At 44.6% G+C, this 17643-nt stretch overlaps 1 protein-coding gene across 1 annotated transcript; it reads left to right on the plus strand.

The window, feature by feature from the left end:
- Nucleotides 1-1186: 1186 nt before the first annotated feature.
- Nucleotides 1187-16619, plus strand: LOC114683593 (alcohol dehydrogenase 1-like). Its single transcript, XM_028857916.2, has 9 exons — nucleotides 1187-1385; nucleotides 3648-3749; nucleotides 7678-7816; nucleotides 9639-9726; nucleotides 9857-10076; nucleotides 10713-10973; nucleotides 12037-12172; nucleotides 13776-13914; nucleotides 15945-16619. Exons 1-9 carry the CDS (start codon nucleotides 1368-1370, stop codon nucleotides 15967-15969), a joined length of 1128 nt encoding a protein of 375 aa, XP_028713749.1. The 5' UTR covers nucleotides 1187-1367; the 3' UTR covers nucleotides 15970-16619.
- The last annotated feature ends 1024 nt before the right edge of the window (nucleotides 16620-17643 follow it).

Raw genomic sequence — 17643 nt, forward strand, 5'->3', positions numbered from 1 at the left:
CCATCACATGAAACTTTGCTGAACAGAGGCAGAGTAGGAACATGGATACAGAAAACATGAGAATGCAAACACTGTAGCACAAGGCCATTTAATAAATAGATGTCAGTCACTCATTCCCAACCCTCCCATCTTGCACTGTCTCTGAGTATATAAAGGTGATGCTTCCCTGCTTAAAGTACAGTTGTCAGAATGTCTTCTAAGAGCATTCTCTCAGTCAGCTTTCATGGTAGGTAAACCAGGTCTCTTTCCCCCAATCACAGTTCTGGTCCAGGAGGAAAAGGCGGGTCCCCAGATGACCTGAGAGTCTTTCTGAATTGTTAGGAAATGCAAAGCTGTTCAAATGAAACTTATAAACATATGACCAGGATATAGAGATTGATCTAGCTCCATACCTAGAGACCTGTGACTGCAGACCTCTATCTCACCCCGGCTCCCAGCAAATGACCCCGGTCCACCCCCGCCACCTTACAGCAGCTGTGCACCATGAGGATGAAAGACCCTAGATCCATCTCGGAGAAATGACTGCAGTGGGTCCTAACTTGTGCTGGACAGATGTGAATTAGAGGCAGATAGAGCCAGCAGCCAGAGCTCGCCAGCAGTCAGGGTATCACTTTCTGATCTTCCGACTTGCGCTCACTCATTCAGCTAAAACAGAAGCCCACGGGTCAGGCCAGACACGGACTTTGAACAACATCTTCCTCCTCCCCATTATCAGCATGACCTCTTTATTTCACTTTACCTTGACTGACTCAGTCCCCTGTTTTGACTACACGCCCATCCCTTGCTCTTATGTAAGTTCTACCCCCGCAGCCCTACTCTTACCTGGGTGAGAGTCTTCCATAATGCTTACTTCATCTTTAGCATCTCTCGGTTTCACAATGCATTTCTCAGATTTTAAAATGGTAATTTATGTGAGCACTTATGCTTTTCCATTCCTCTGACTACTGGCAACCCAGTCTTAGCCCTGTTTTTATTGCCCATTTAGCAATAGCATCTATAATAATGGCTTCCTCCAGAAGCTCTGTTGGCTAATTAGCAGAAGCTGTCTGGCTTGTTCTTCACGCCCTGGTTTTCTGCAGGCGCCCCTCAGCCTTTCGCCCCACCTCCTCTTGAAGCGCTTCTCTCCCAGTCAGCATGTAGGTTATCAGTTTCTTCCCTCCTTACCCTTCCCTGGTCTGGTGTTTTCCTTCCAGTCTTTGACATATTTTCAACCCGTCGCCCTTCTGGCAATCTCCATGTAGATAGTGTAATTACTTTTAATAGCTTTCGGTTTCACGAACCCTATAAATACTTGGCCCAGGTTGCCAAGATGCACAATCAAACCTTACTGAGATCCAAAGGACACAGGTGACGCCAGAGAAGCCACCATGGACACCGCAGGAAAGGTGAGTGTGGCGCTTCGTGATGCACCACGTCACCCTCACTGCCACGAGCAGTGTGTGTTTACAAGAAATTTAGATTTTGTGTTCTCTGATCGGATGATTAACAAATTTCAATGGCAGGAGTACTCAAAGTTTCCCAAGATGTGGAAAGTCTCCCACCACTGCCTAGAGGATGAATTTCTGACAAGTTTGCGAGGGATAATTTGCTAATACTGTAGCAAAGGCTTTAAAATTTGCCTCCCATTTCATCTGAAAGCATATGAGACTGACATGCTCTTTGCTGTGCTACAGGGCACCTCAGACTGGAAATGACCCCAGTGAGAGTCCTGTGTGTTCTCACAAGCAGGTTAGCAGGGTCACGGTAAAGATCGTGCATGGAAACCACATCTGTGGAGTCGTAGGAAGGTGCAGTTACAACGCATTGGTCAGTGAGCCTTAAGTGGTCAGTAAAGACCACCGGAAAATTACTATCGTGTTACAGGGAATGTCAAGCCGCGACCCAGTCTGCTCAGATGAACACACAGTGCACGCACAGAACATCGACAGAAGAACTCGCTCTACATCGTTAGCAGTGGCGGGAGCTGGGCCTCCTCTGCTTCTTCCCCTTACATTCGTCTGTGTCACTTAGTATTTTGTGTTATCTGTATATTGCTTTTTTCCCCTAAGAGCTGTTTTTGACAAAAGTTTTGAGTGAGAGTGAAATTATTCTAATTATGTTGTTCACAGACAGAAGTATTGTCTATCCCTGTAGTTGAAAGTTCTTGGGAGCCATGGCCTTTCTCTTTGGAAGATAAAAACCTATATTATCTCTTCTACTGGAGTCTGAATTTCTTGAAGACACAACAGATTTACTCTACTTACAATTACCAATGCAGAAATCATACCTATAAATGGAACACATTTGAAATTATACAAACTAGAATCACGGGGTACTAAATCTGAAAGTTAGGCCAGTCCACTCATTGAGGAAGGAGCTGTTGCAAGAATCCACAGAAAGATACTCAAGGCAACAGAAACAGCCTCTAAAGAGAAGCCTGGAAAACAAGAATTTGGTTGTGTAGCGAGAGTGCTAATGTAAGTAGAAAAGGCTGAAACAAACATATCCAGGCTGCCCTGGGGCAGCTCATTTAGACTGTAGCTTTGCATTATACAAAGAAACAATCTTCAAATAAATACGAGTGAAGTGTTTAAAAATCAAACTGAAAAAAATTTCAAAGAGAGGATAAGAAACATTTATTTCTATATGGAAGATTTTCAGACTATGGAAATGAAATAAGTTACAAAGGAAAAGACTTTTATAAACAAACATCACAAAACACATGAATCATTTCATATAAAATTGATATAAAAATAGCAGAGGAAAAACTTGTGAGACAGCTGACAGACGGCAAGTTACTCTTTTGATGTTTAAAGAACTCATTTGCATTTAGCAAAAGGCACAAGATGCGGATAGGTGTGTAAATACATGAGCAAGTCTTCTACAGCTCCCATAATCATGGCGAATGCCCACACTGCTACACTGAAAACATACCCATGAAGGTAGTGGGCTGTTCCTGCCTGGGCAATGTCTTGTTTAATGATGCAGTCAATGCTAAGTAAAATGGAATAAATGATAGCAAAGACAATTTATTATTCTGGGGAGTGAGCCAAGTGATTAAATCTTTCTGTAAAGAGATTTGGAAAACAGCTTAACCCTAACAATGACTCTATCCTCCCCAAGAAAGTTTCACTTAAGGTAACAAACCAACCAAGAAAAATTATGAACAAATGTGTTCATCATAATACCCTTTGTAAGAGGAAAAGCAATGGGAACACTCCTATAGCTAGGTAATTATTAAGAAAATTAGGATATACCCAAATAAAGTGGCCGTTTCCAATGTGACTATGAAGTTCTTCAAAGTCAAGAGAAACGCTTATAAACATGTCAGCAGTAATGGTTCAATAACTAGTGACTGGTTTAGGAAGAAGAAGAGAGGAAGAGGAAGAACAAGAAGAAGAGAGAAGGAAAAAGAAGGCAAAGTTCCTCATATGGAATAATCTTAACTATTTTAAAACTATTGAGATTTTGTAAGTAAAAAGTATTTTTGAAAGATTGCAAGAAAATTTACTAAATTCTTGGTAGTTTATGCTTGGAATACAGATGACTTGGTTGTATTTATTTATTTTTTGCTTTTTCCCTATGATTTGTACTTTTACAAATAATAGCAAGTATGATATAAAAAAGAAAGCTTATTGGTAAATGCCATTTTATTTTGTGCCTGTTAGACAATCACATGCCGAGCAGCCATTGCCTGGGCAGAAAAGTCTCCTCTTTCAATTGAAGAAGTGCAAGTTGAGCCACCCAAACCTGGAGAAGTTCGCATTAGGGTAAGTTTAAGTCAGCCAGCCATTCCTTTTGAAGACAAAAGAAAATAATACTGCACTTCAAAAAACAGCCTGTGGTATTGGTATTCTGTCACCATGGCTAGATACCCAAGATAATAAACTTAGAAAGAGAAAGAGTTCATTCCGGGTTGCAGTGTGAGAGCATTTGGCTCAGGATCTCCTAATCCCCATCATTTCTAACCTGTGGTGAGAAACACCTCACTGCAGAAGAGCTCAACTGAGCGACCACGCATGTCACAGCCAGAGAGCAAAGGAACAGTTTTCTTCACAGCACTCTCCCAGTGACCCCACGGCCCCCAGGTAGGCCTCCCTGCCTAGAAGTCCCGGCACTTCCCCGAGTGCCTGCAGCCGGGCCCTAACCACTTGGGCCACCAGGCCAATATGTTTATCCACATTGTAATATACATTGAATTCACCTGTTTAAGTTTACCTGGGAAATTCAACACTAGATCCACTGAGTACAACAACTACAAAAAGCTACACAGATCTAGCCCATAACAGCTAACCAAAGTAGGAGAAGATTTGAGATGGGGGGGGGGTGTACAAGAGGAACAGAAAAAAATATAAGAGCTGGCAAGATGCCAGGAGTGGGGGGCGTCAAAGAAGAGGCCGGCAAGAAGGCTGAGTGAGCACTCACTGCTCACCCCGAGGACCTGAGGTCTGTCCCCAGCACCCAAGTTTAGTGGCTCATCGCCGCTTGTAGCTCCAGTTCCAGGGGACTCCACTGTGTCTTTCGGCCTTCGCAGGCAGCTGCGTTCACATGTGCGTATCCCCACACAGATACACATGCATACACATAACTAAAACTACAAAGTGAAGATTTTATAAGTCTAAAAATATAAAATAAAAAATGTGGGTGGCAAAAGGAGAATTAGAAAAGGACAGATGAGGAATGACGGAAAACCGGAAAAATACGGAGCTCGCACTCGGAAAGTTAGCAACATGGCGTCCAATGCTGTGCCGAGAGTTTGAGAACAGGATGGAAAGTGACCGAAGTGTGGCAGAGGACGAGCTCAACCATTGCTGTGGCCGAATACTCGTTGGAAACAATGTTGTTCCCTTCCTTCTCCCTTACCCAGAGCGCTGTCACTGATGGTTTTGTGCTGGGCCACCTTCTGCAATGTTTCCTAGCTGATTGGTCACTGCTCTCAGCCTGCTGTGCTCCCTACCCGTACAGACGGTAACCTAGGTCAGACGTGCAGACTGCCCCACCCAGCTGGAGACTGCAGAGGCAAGGAAGAAGCATTATCACATTGACCTTTGATAAAATCTAAGAGACTTTGCCCACTGGGGTGGGTGAGTCCCGGCCCTCCTAGCTTATTCTGTGAACCATGGCCACAGACAATCACATATTCTATTTTGCTATACATAACAAACTAGTAGGGACGTGTGTGTGTGTGTGTGTGTGTGTGTGTGTGTGTGTGTGAGAGAGAGAGAGAGAGAGAGAGAGAGAGAGAGAGAGAGAGAGAGAGAGAATATATGCTTTTATATAAAGCATATCTAGCCTTTGGTAGCATCTTGAAGCCATTTTAACACAGTGAGTACCCAAAACATAGGTATTTCTCTGGCACACTTTTTCACCCACCTGCTGCATTCAGACACGCCCCTTTCTGGTATCCTAGCCACCTCTTCTGCCACAGATGATGGAAACACATCTACAGCCTTTCCGTGTTCTTCTAGGATCCAGAATACAAAGGCTCTTGTGTATGTGATGTTTCATTTGGAAGGTCTAATGTAGACAGGTTGGGCCATCCACAGGCAAGAAATCTTAAGTAATTATCTAAGAAGTTTTCAAACTTTCCAATAACAGTTAAGTCTTGCAATATTAGTTTATTTAGCTTAACCTTATTTTGCAATATTATCTCCTCTCTGTCTCTCTGTCTCTGTCTCTGTCTCTGTCTCTGTCTCTCTCTCTCTCTCTCTCTCTCTCTCTCTCTCTCTACTATGTAGCCCTGTCTGGCCTAGAACTCTCTATGTAGACTAGGCTGGCCTTGAGCTCATAGAGATCTGCCTGCTTTTGCCTCCCAAATGCTAAAGATATTCTGGCTATCTTAGAACTCATTATATAGACCAAGCTGACCTCTACTTCACAGAGCTCTACCTGCCTCTGTCTCCCAAGTGCTGAGATTACAGATGTATTGTAATTGGATATTTCCTGTCCCAACCACCCAGTCCCAAATAACCGACTCAGAAGCTAAATATGAATTATAAATGCTCTGCTGGTAGCTCAGGCTTATTACTAACTAGCTCTTACACTTCACCCATATTCCTTATTTACTGTCTGCCATGTGACAGCACCTTTATTAGCACAGCATGTTCATCTCCTGTTCCCTCTGCATCTGGCTGGCAACTCCTCTCTCTGTCCTTCTCCTTCCCATCATCCTTAGTTTGGTCATCCCACCTTTACTTCCTGACCAGCTACTGGCCAGTCAGCATTTTATTAAACCAATTCGAGTAACAAATCTTTACAGTGTACAAGAGGATTATTCCACAGATATATGTGCCACCATGCCCAGCCTTAAAGAAAAATTTTAATGTACAGGTTTAAAATTTTGAAAATTGATTTACCCAAAGCATTGAACTTCACAATATTGGACCTAAAAGTTTGTGTTTCTTGATAGTGATGCCATTATTAATATTTCCAAAAAATGAATACAAAACCATTTTGTTTCTAAATTCTTTGTTGCATAGGTCATGCAGACTAGATTTAAAAAGAAAAAGTTTTTATGCGGTCTGAACATGAGGCTATGTGATATTGGATAAGTAGTTCTAAGTCTCTGGGCTTCCCTTCCCCATACCTAACTTGGTAGGGAGACCTTCTGTGTTCTTCTTGTCAAACGCAATGAAGGAAGCAATAATAAAACAGCAGGGGGCAGTCTAGAGATGCAGCTTCCTGGGAGAAAGGGCCATGATCAGGCCTGAAGGTTAGGGGTGGGGCGGGTTGGGGGGGGTGTTAGATAAAAACAATGCAATGTATGGAGATGGAAACATGATGGAGACTTGTGGAGGCCCACAGAGGTTTCCTAGTGAGATGTGAGCTTGCTTTACCCAGCAAGGGATGGCTTGACCAGGTGATTGGAAGGGTCTGCACTTGGCCGTGCTAGGGGGAGGTCTTTTGCCCTGCCCCTTGGCATTATTATAAAAAACAACAACAATATTAGAAGAGACAGAGAGGGCCGACGGATATTGATCCAGCCCCCCCCCCCCCCCCCCCCCCGCCAAAGCTATGCTGTGTTTCTGTCTGTCTCTTCTCCACACTCTCTTTCTACCAAATATTTCTTATCCCACTCTCCTCAAGAGTACCCTGGAGAAAAAGTGGGAGCTGGCCGCCCACAGAGACTTAAAGAGGAGAGGCTTCTCTTTAAAGACTGAAGAGAAACTTTGTCAAAAGTGAAAATGAGAGAGCTAGGAAGAGACGAGAGAAACCCCTAAGAGGGATGGATGGTAAGGAGCCCCGAGAGGCCTCATAGAGGGCAGTGTACTCCCCAAGCAAGTGCCCCCCCCCAAGAAGGCTCGGCGCCAATCCCCAGAAAAACAAAGGGAAAATCTGACTTGTATAAGTTTTGGGGTGATAAGCACATGATTTGGTTCAACATGGCGAACATCACAGAGACATGGAAGGACCGTGTTCTCTACACAGAGCTGTCAAGTCGCAGCACAGACCACCTCTACCTCTGTAACAGCAAGAACCACACAGAGGCTCAGCAGGGTGTCCTCCAGCAGCAGGGTCTGGCCTTTTCAATGGGATCTCTCTTTTACAGGTAGGTGTTTGTTCTAACACATGAGTGTTTTTTTTAGAGATCAAGTGAGATAATTCATAACAAACAAAACAAAACTGAACACTCAGTCTCAAAAGAGGGAGAAAAAAATCATAAACCAGTTGTCTTTTGGTCACTTAATTTCTATGCAGATGTTATCTTCGGGGATCTGCGGTTCTGATGACCACGTGCTGAAAGGGGAACTCTCAGTGAAATTTCCTTTAATTCCGGGTCATGAAGGAGCAGGAATTGTGGAGAGTGTTGGCGATGGAGTTAGCTCCGTGAAACAAGGTAGAAAATGGGAAACAAAATTTATTGGGAGCAGCATGCCAGGAACTCCTGATCTGAAGAGGAGATACTCTGCACTGTTAGCATATTCAGCAGAAAAACAAGTTGGGTTTGCCTCTAGATTCTTCTAGTTAAGGACTTGTCATGTTATCAAATGAAGCCAGTAATCCAAAGATCACTGTCACTTCTTTTCTGACAAATGCAGGGTGTGGAGAACCAGTTCCTGAGCCAGCCAGATAAAGGTTGATATAAGAGCAGAGAACCTCTGATCTTGTCGAAAGGGCCTTAGGCTTAAGAACTGCTGATGTTGTGATCCCAAGAATGTTTTAGAATGATGCCCATTCCAAAGTTGGAGTGTTTGACAAATGAATGGATGTTTTAATCAACTAGAATGTACTGCTTGAAAGTTACATGGCAGAATGATAGTTACATTTCAATGAATCTTCCCCAGTTGCATCCGAAAGGATCTTGACATGGTTATTCTTAGCATGCCTAAAAACGATCACAGTGAATGAGCAATCACTCCTAGATGATGTTAATTCAGAAACCCCATAGTTAGGGACAGCTGCATAAAGAGACTTAGGGAAGTACATAGTAAGGCCATTCATGGCCATCATTAGTGCATTCACAAAGTGTACAGCAATTGTGAGATGCCTACTGTGGATCAAGGAAGAGACACAGAAGTAAAGAGCTGACGATGCATCTCCCAGAATGCAGTATAAATAAGAGTTTACAGGCTAGCTCCTCTTTAGCCAGAAAGATTCTACTGGGGATTTTGTGGGAGACGATAATGAGCATTTGCAGGAAAAGAATAGTTAGAACTTCTCTGGATTTGAGATCTAGTATCTAGAAAATTTTAGAGTCAGTAAAGGTAAAACATGCTTTATCTAAACTTAAAGAGATTTTAAATGCCATCTTAAGGAATTTTCCTATACAATCAACATTTGTAAGGGCCAACACAAAGACAGCACTGTAGACACTGGCAGAGTCTGCCCGAGTCTGTGACTCCTGCATAGGTCAACCTTCTCCCAAGTCCCTCTCTGTCTGTTGCTCTAACCCCAGGGCATGAGCTGATCCGAGACCGAACATCATTAAGATCCTCTCCAGAACTCTTTCCAATAATTCTTCCACAAAGAAAGTGGAAGAGAAAGAACTTTTTTTCCTCTGAGGTTGACACAGCGTAGAATCCATCAACAGCAAACCAATGCCAGAGGCTTGTGGGACCAGTGCCGGTGTGGGAGTGGGGGTGGGAGTGGGGTGGGAGTGGGTGTGGGAGGAGTGGGCCTCTCAAACTCCCAAGAGAGCGCTGACATTGCTGGGCTACCACAAACTCGCTATAACCAGCAAGGGATTACAGTTTTGTTTTCATTTGCTTGTTTATTTTTCGAGACAGGATTTCTTTGTGTGTAGCCTTGGCTGTCCTAGAACTAGTTCTGTAGACCAGGCTGGCCTCAAACTCACAGGCTGCCTCTGCTGGGATTAAAAGTGTGTGCTACCACTGCCCAGCAAGGGATTACATTTTTTAAATGGAAAACAAAAGAATTACACTAGATGACTTTAAGATTCCTTCTTGGTTCTATTGCTCTATTTTCCGAGTCAGGAAAGGCAGCCCTACAACTCTCTACCATGCAGGCAATATCTCCCCATCTTTATCAAAAGAGTAACGATCTGAAACCAGGTAAAAAGTCATGTGCTGTAACTGGAGTGTTACACTAGCTGCTATCAGCTGTCCATGGCCTGTTTTAAGAGAGTCAGTAAGATTCTATCATTTTTTTTATTCCATGAATATTTCAGATTTATTGATTTGTCTCCCCCTCCCTTACAGGAGACAAAGTTCTCACACTCATTATTCCACAGTGTAGAGAATGTGATGCCTGCTTGCACTCCCAAGGAAACTTCTGTGACAAGCAAGAGTGAGTAGATTTGATCCTTGCCCTTTAATCCAATTGCTCACATTGTATGTGCCTAATGGTGACCACATCTCTTTTCAACTCCTATGCCTGTGCCTGTACATGGGTGTCTGTCTACATCACTGTGGGACAGTGTTCTTCCATGTTCCGGGGTGATGCTGGACGGGACCTGTAGATTTTCCTGCCGAGGACAGAAGATTTATCATTCCTTCCGCACAAGCACGTTCACTGAGTACACTGTTGTGCCCGAGATTGCAGTGGTAAAAATTGATGCTGCTGCTCCTATGGATAAAGTCTGTCTCATAAGCTGTGGCGTTCCTACAGGCTATGGGGCTGCTGTTAACTCAGCCAAGGTGAGCAAGGTATTTGTTGTTAGGTCACGAAGCGCCCCGAAATGGGATTGCTGACGGCAGTGTCCTAAAAAACGATGACCTGGGTCTAACCCAGGCTGGATTCTTACTGGGTAAACACAAGGATTCTTATCCAGTAAACAGAAACCTAAACTTGGTATCCCTTGGAAACCTCTTAGTGTGGGTTTCTGTTCATCAGGAAAGCAACTACCCCACCCCCAACAGCAAAGTGTATCTAGTTCCTGATTAATCTGTATCAGTTCAAAAGTCTCCAGGCTAACTCCCAGCTTTCCTGGCCCCCACCCACCTCCCACGCTTACTTGATGGGTGAAACTCAAACTCATTTTTCCCAGCAAGCCATTGTTCTTAACTCTCCCGCCCAGTCAGCAGTTTGTCCCCCAACAAACTTCTTTCTACCCACCGTGGTCTAATTCCGTGGTGTGACTGCATCTCACTTACATTTGTGTGTTATCCGTATATCGTGATGGGGAGGGATATCAAAACTAGTTCCAGTGATCAAAGTGTTGTATACATAGTTTCAAAAAGCTCACTAGTCTTTTTTAACTCGCTGGTTTATTTTCTTAACTGCCTGTGTCCAGCTTTGAAAATTAATAAAAAGCATGCTGTATGAATCTGCAGGTCACCCGTGGCTCCACCTGTGTGGTGTTTGGACTCGGAGGGGTCGGCTCAGCCGTGGTCATGGGCTGCAAAGCCTCTGGTGCTTCTAGAATCATCGGGGTTGACACCAATGAGCAGAAGTTTCCCCCGGCAAGAGCCTTGGGCGTCACTGATTGTCTCAACCCTAACAAGCTCGAGAAACCCGTCCAGGAGGTGGTGATGGAAATGACTGGTGTGGGTGCTGACTTTGCCTTTGAGGCCATCGGAAAGGTTGAGACCATGGTGTGTTTACTGGGCACAGTGAGGGGGGGAAGCCTCAAATGCATAATCATGAGCACTTCTGGAAATATGGTTTTTGGCCTGTGTGCCCCTAATGAAAAATGGAATATAAATTCACTCTACAGCTGTATTTTCTGAACAAAGGCAATATGCATGAAGAGATATAAAGTTATGGTACACGAAATTGAGATATGCAAAGAACCATGAGATCAGTAATTTACTTTTCTCAACTCTAATTGTTTACACCTAAATAAGAAAATTATCAGATTCACATATATTTATCTGTGTTCTCTAACAGAACTAGACCTCGTGTGTCAAGTTCTATGGCTACAGGAACTAATGACCTAGCTGGCATCCTCCTGGGTCATACAGTTTAGAGAAGAGGATGTATATACTCATTACATTGAAATGTGTGTCTAATTCCTTGGCCGAAGGCTGAAGGATATTAGTGTAGGGATGTAGGTAACAGAAAAGAGGCAAATAAGGTCAAATTTGAGGGGAAAGGAAAGGGAACAGAGTTAAGACAAAATAGATGAGAAAAATGTGTGCCCATGAATCACTGGAAAATGCGGTTTTTTAAATGAAACTTCCCGTTACATCTGTATTTATTACACTCTGTTCTGTTTGGGAGAAATCAACTGAGCAGTGAAGCAGAGCCAGTGAAGTTAGACAGACACAGTGTGCGGCCTTTACGGCAGTGAAGAGTTTTATCAAACATACCGTTTGTTCTTGTCTGCCTGCGTGGTGATCAGGGAGCGGGTTTTCAGGATGATAAATCAGTCAGTCAATACTTAGAACAACCCTACGAGGACACGGAGCCAACAAGGCAGTTAAAGTGCTTGCGTGAGTCACACAGGTTGCAGAGTCTGCACTTTTTACTCCTACACTGAACTGACTCTCTGAGGAGATAGATGCCCATGACCCCCCCCCCCCCAGTGTCAAAGCTGAATTTGAAATTGCATCTACCCACGAGCAGATGACATCTCAGGGTATGCAGGATTCTTCCGCCGTGGGGTAGCTGGTATTAATGCATGGGTGTGCCTGTGGCTGTCGCTGTCGTTCTCAGGTCGCTGCCTGGAACTCCTGCAACAACAGCTATGGTGTCTGTCTGATCGTTGGGCTGGCCCCGGTAGACGCACAGCTATGCCTTGAGGCGGCCAAGATTTTGTCCGGAAAAACCCTGAAGGGCGTGTGTTTGGGAGGTAGGTGGATGAGTAGAAAGCTATAATCACTTAGGTCTTCCTCTTAGGGGACCAGATATCTAGAGTAAATGTGTCCAAAGGCTCCTCCAGAAATGAGAGTAACATTCTTCAAATTGCTTTTTTTTAAATCTGGGGGAGGGTGTAGTATCATGTAGGCGTGTGGATATATTCATGTGTGTGTACATGTGTACATGCATGTGTGTGGGTGTGCAAGCATGAGTATATGAGTGTGCACATGAAAGCCGGAGTTTGACATCAGGTGCTTCCTCTACCCTGCTCATTTTTTGACACAGAGTTCCTCCCTACACCTGGAGCACACCAGTTGGACTAAACTAGCTGGCCAGTGAGTTCCAGGTATCCTCCTGTCTCCACTTTCCTAGAGCTAAGACTACATGTGCATAACTGCCATACCTGACTGTTTACCCTGGGTGCTGGGGAACCTGAACTCATGGAAAGTACTTTACCCACCAAGCCTTCTCCCCAAACCACCAAGTTAATTTTAATTAGCTAAATAAAATAATGGAGCCATTGAGGATTATAATTTTCCTCCGAGGAAAAATATTCATTCTTGCAGCAATTAGAATCACTTAATCAGCTTTGGTTCGGCACTGATGGCTTCACTTCACAGTTTATTGTGCTACTTTAACAGCAATGCCCTTTCGTGTCTTAAAGGTCATTGTGTGCACTAAACTGGTATTTTTGAGCACCTGTTTCTCTCTTCCCAGAAAAAAAAACCCTGATTTCTGAGCAATATTGATTAGCTGATTTAAAAATTAATCCTCCTATTTCTTTTTTTTTTTTTGGTTTTTCGAGACAGGGTTTCTCTGTGTAGCTTTGCGCCTTTTCCTGGAACTCACTTGTAGTCCAGCTGGCCTGACTCACAGATCCGCCTGCTCTGCTCCCAAGTGCTGGGATTAAAGGCGTGCGCCACCACCGCCCGGCTAATCCTCCTATTTCTATCCACTCATCCAGTGGTGAGTGCCCACGCCACCTCCACGCACATGAGCCAAGAGGGCTCCTGTACCCTCTCCATGCTGGTGGACAGATACAGTTTCCACACCACCTCTGTGTATAGAGACGATTCCCCGGCATGTGAGAGAAAATCCCAGAATATGGGTTGGTGAGGTGAAAAAATTATCTTTTAACTCAGTAATATGAATATTGATCCAGATTTCATTTAAAGGATGACTAGGTAACAGAACTGTCTATAGAAGCCACACTTAACAGCAGCTGTCAGTGGCTTCTCGGGTACAAATGATTTCTCCTTCATTTTCAATGATAAATTTTCAGAGAGTATCTTACTCGTCTCTCATTACCTGCTTGATTTTTTTAACTCTTTTGATTAACTAATACTTCTTATTTTTACTACACTTACTTTATTATTGTTTGTGTGTTTGGATGCGTGTGTGTGCTCGCACGCGCGCACCAGGGCACACAGGCGGAGCCCAGAGGCTGGCTTGCCAGAACCGGTGCCTTACCTTGCGGGTCCCGGAGATCTAATGCAGGTTGTCAGGTCTCTACATCAGGAGCCTTCATCGGCTGAGGCATCTCACCAGCCTGGTTGGTCTCGGGTCATGTTATTAAAAGCCATTTTGTTTTGCAGATTATAAAACCAGAGACTGTATTCCCCAAATAGTAACTGATTATCTCCAAGATAAGATTAATATAGATCCACTAGTGACTCATCAGCTGCCTTTTAACCAACTCCACAAAGCCTTGGAACTGTATCATGCAGGAAAAACGTGAGTTTTTGGTGATCCCCTATATTCTGATAACTCATGGAGGAGATGACTACTTAGCTATTTTAAGCCGTTTTGTTTAAAGGGGGCACTTTTGGGACCTTTGGTATCTTTTATACACATCTCCATATTTCCTAATGTCATCAAGTTAAGAAAAGGCTTTACCTGCAGTCTCTCTTTGGGAAAAGCCTACTCCATCAATTTCAGAAGGATAGTGAATTCAACATAACACAAAGAACTGTAGTTTCCACATCGGTCAATAGTGTTTATTTGTCTGATTAGAGAAATTATCTAAAACAAATGAATTTCTGGTGTCAGCAACCTTGCAAAAAGTCTAAGAAACATGTTGAGACTCCCGCCAAGGGCACAAATCCTTGTGTAATAGTTTAACAGTGGAAGGTAAACCTTGGCGCGTTGGAGCCAAGGGGCACCACAAAGCCAGACCATGCAACAGAGCTACAACAGAGCCCACATGGGAGGTTTACTGGCAGGGTGGGGGCCGAAACGGGGGTACGGGTGCAGAGGCAGCCTCTGGGCGAGAGCAGAAGGAAGAGGGGGGGTGAAAGGGGCTTGCTTTTTATAACGGGATAATAGTGTATGCACACAGAGAGAGTGCTCTACTCTGTGGGTGAGTACTCACAGGTGGGTGGCTGCAGCAGTCAGTGTCACATCTTGGCACTGCTGCTGAGTCCTGCTAGGTGCCCGAGGGCAGGCTGGTGTAAATGCCTGAATACCAACACCTTGTCCATCTTTTCTGAATGATGGTCTACCACGTAGTAGCACAACTGTAGGACTGCAGCGTTTACTCCCCCAGGACTAATTTGTTGTTGACATGTTCTTTAAATGCTCAAAAGTTGATAGCAGACTGTTGCTGTGTGAGCAATTTCCTGGGAACTTATATTACACACACACACACACACACACACACACACACACACACACACACATCTACTTACCCCAGAAAGGGAACGGACAGTAGGCAAAAGTAATGATTGCACCAGAGGCCAACTTGGATAACCGCTGAGTTTTTATTGGGGTCACTAACAGGCATGAAGGGATATTCACAGGAACAGGGATGATTCTAAAGCAACTTCATCACAGAAAAGCCCCCCTCTCCCATGGGTGATGATTCAGGAAGGCTGCATCCTTGGAGCCCTCTGCATGACTCACAGGCAGCTCAACAGATCCCAGGGACCTCTCTGCAGCTGGGCTGCTCAGAATCTCCTCCTGAGCAGTTTACCACTTCTATGGCTCTGGAGAGTGGCTATATGTCTTGCAAGCTTCAGCTCTCCCAGACTGATGAAGCTTGTTTATCTCCAGACTTTCAAGAGCCTCCTTTCTCCCTTCTGGAGCAAATGTTTCAATTTGCCCTGCAATTGCCTTCCAGGACTGCTGCAAGTGTGGCAGGTTCAGTGTAGAGCAAGAAATAAACTTTGATGCATGGGCTTTTCCCTTTCCCTTTGAAGCAAGTCTTCAGTTCGTGTTCTTTCCCCAACTCTGCCTGCACATTTGCTTAATGATTTTTATATGAAAACCTTCACATTTTTGCCCTATTTTTTTCCTGGTCAAATTTCACCGGGAATGTCAACCCATTTAAGACAAGAACAAAGCTCCAGGAAAACTCATCTGAAATTTTTAAATGATTATTTTGTATGGGGGAAGGCATCTGCCAGACAGTGGACATAGTGCAAGAAGAAAGGAACCAGAGAAAGTCATCTTTTTCTTTCTGGTCCAGATGTTAGGCAAGATGTTATAGCAGCAGGATGTTGATACGAAGCTGCACCTGCGATCCTGGGATCTTCTGTGGTTGTGCAGCCATGGAGAACTGTACTTGAAGAGGATGCCTTCCTTCTCTGTAGGACATTGGATTCCAGACCCCACTCAGATGCCAATTGTCACTTAGATGAATTAGAGCAGAAATAAAATCAAGATGGGAATGGTTGGGCATTGAGCATCCTTAGGGTGCCACACACATCTCTGTGCCAAAGGCAGTGCTTCCCGGGCATTTCATGATCAAATATTTTATGTTTCAGCATCCGCTGTGTTCTACTCTTCTGAGATCTCAATGCTAAAAGTGCAAGAGCATCCTGAAGGGCTTTTCGGTTTCACCTCTGGATATTCCTGAGCAGCCTGAAGGGATGATGGATACATCAGCGGCAGGAATACAATGTAGCTGGGCAATACGAAATGAAGACTCCTTGCCTATACTGATAAGAAAACAAGTGAGAAGGACTGGAGCTGTGCAACTCACACTGTGACCCTAAAAAGAGAAATGATGGCTTCCTATTCATGATAGTATTGATCATGTCCACAAACCAACTGCCATAAGTTCATGGAAGCTGTCCCCATGTTCATATCTTCTAGATACCTTCATATGTGCAGATTTCCCTGTATATTCCACACCACTTTTCCAACCTGCTATGGAGTCATCATTAAGAGGTCCAGGGAGCTAGACCAGAGCCATAACAGGTTTCTAATAGCCCTGACACGGACCAGGCCTTAGTCTCCCTTTACTAGAACTGGCTGGAACTGAGCAAGCAGTTCTTGGGAAGACTGCAACTCAGGAGCAACTAATCAGCAGGCACCCCACAGCCTTCTGCTAGCTCAGCAGGCCCCCCACAGCCTTCTGCTAGCTCAGCAGGTGCCCCACAGCCTTCTGATAGCTCAGCAGGCCCCCCACAGCCTTCTGCTAGCTCAGCAGGCCCCCACAGCCCTAAGCTCAGCAGGCCCCCACAGCCTTCTGATAGCTCAGCAGGCCCCCCACAGCCTTCTGCTAACTCAGCAGGCCCCCACAGCCTTCTGATAGCTCAGCAGGTGCCCCACAGCCTTCTGCTAGCTCAGCAGGTCGCTCCACAGACCTTCTGCTAGCTCAGCAGGTGCCCCACAGCCTTCTGATAGCTCAGCAGGTGCCCCACACCTTCTGCTAGCTCAGCAGGCCCCCCACAGCCTTCTGCTAGCTAAAGATAGCTTTTCCTACCCTGCAGCTGAAAGGTCCCTAACCAGTACAGCCTCCCACCAATCAGTCCCCAGACTAATCTTTCCTCCACCAATCAGCCCCAGACTAACCCATTCTCCCTGGAATTCCCTAACCCTGCTTAAAAAAAAAAGTCTGTGAGCTTTTCTGGGTGTCACCTTTTGCCACCCCAAGATGTTGGAAATTTTGATAAACACTCTTGTTGATTGCATATGTGACTGGTGGTCTTTTATGGGACTCCTCTCGGATCCTAACAGTCATCAATGAAAGGCACTCTCAGATGCAGTGAGCCATCTTCTGTCCTTCAGGGTTTGCATCAACCATTGCTATTACTCATGAAGGAGTGAGGCATGGCTCCCAGCTGCCTATTTGGGAAATTTTACAACTTACAGCCCAGGGAGAAGATACAGGATCTTTTCAGAAGGACTGGGCCACATCTCTAGCACCCCACCCACCATTCCTATCAAGCCTTTCCTCCTCAACAAACTCGGTGTAGTCATCTCACTTGGAGTTGAAAGACAGAAGAGAGGGAACGAGGGTTAGCTCTTCTTAGTCTCGACGTTTCCATCAGTCATACTTCCTGCTTTTGCCTTCACTCATTAGCATTCATCCAATCTTTTAGGTTTTGAAACATGAGAAAAAGTCCTCTTACATTCTCTTTCACTCTGCTCTGACGCTGCTAGTTTTTAACTGGAATCCACCATTTCACAGATAAAGGGAGCTATGTGTAGTGCTGCACTCTTAGTTTTCAAAAGTGT

The sequence above is a fragment of the Peromyscus leucopus genome, chromosome 6 (genome assembly GCF_004664715.2).
Source record: "Peromyscus leucopus breed LL Stock chromosome 6, UCI_PerLeu_2.1, whole genome shotgun sequence".
Classification (NCBI taxonomy): Eukaryota; Metazoa; Chordata; class Mammalia; order Rodentia; family Cricetidae; genus Peromyscus; species Peromyscus leucopus.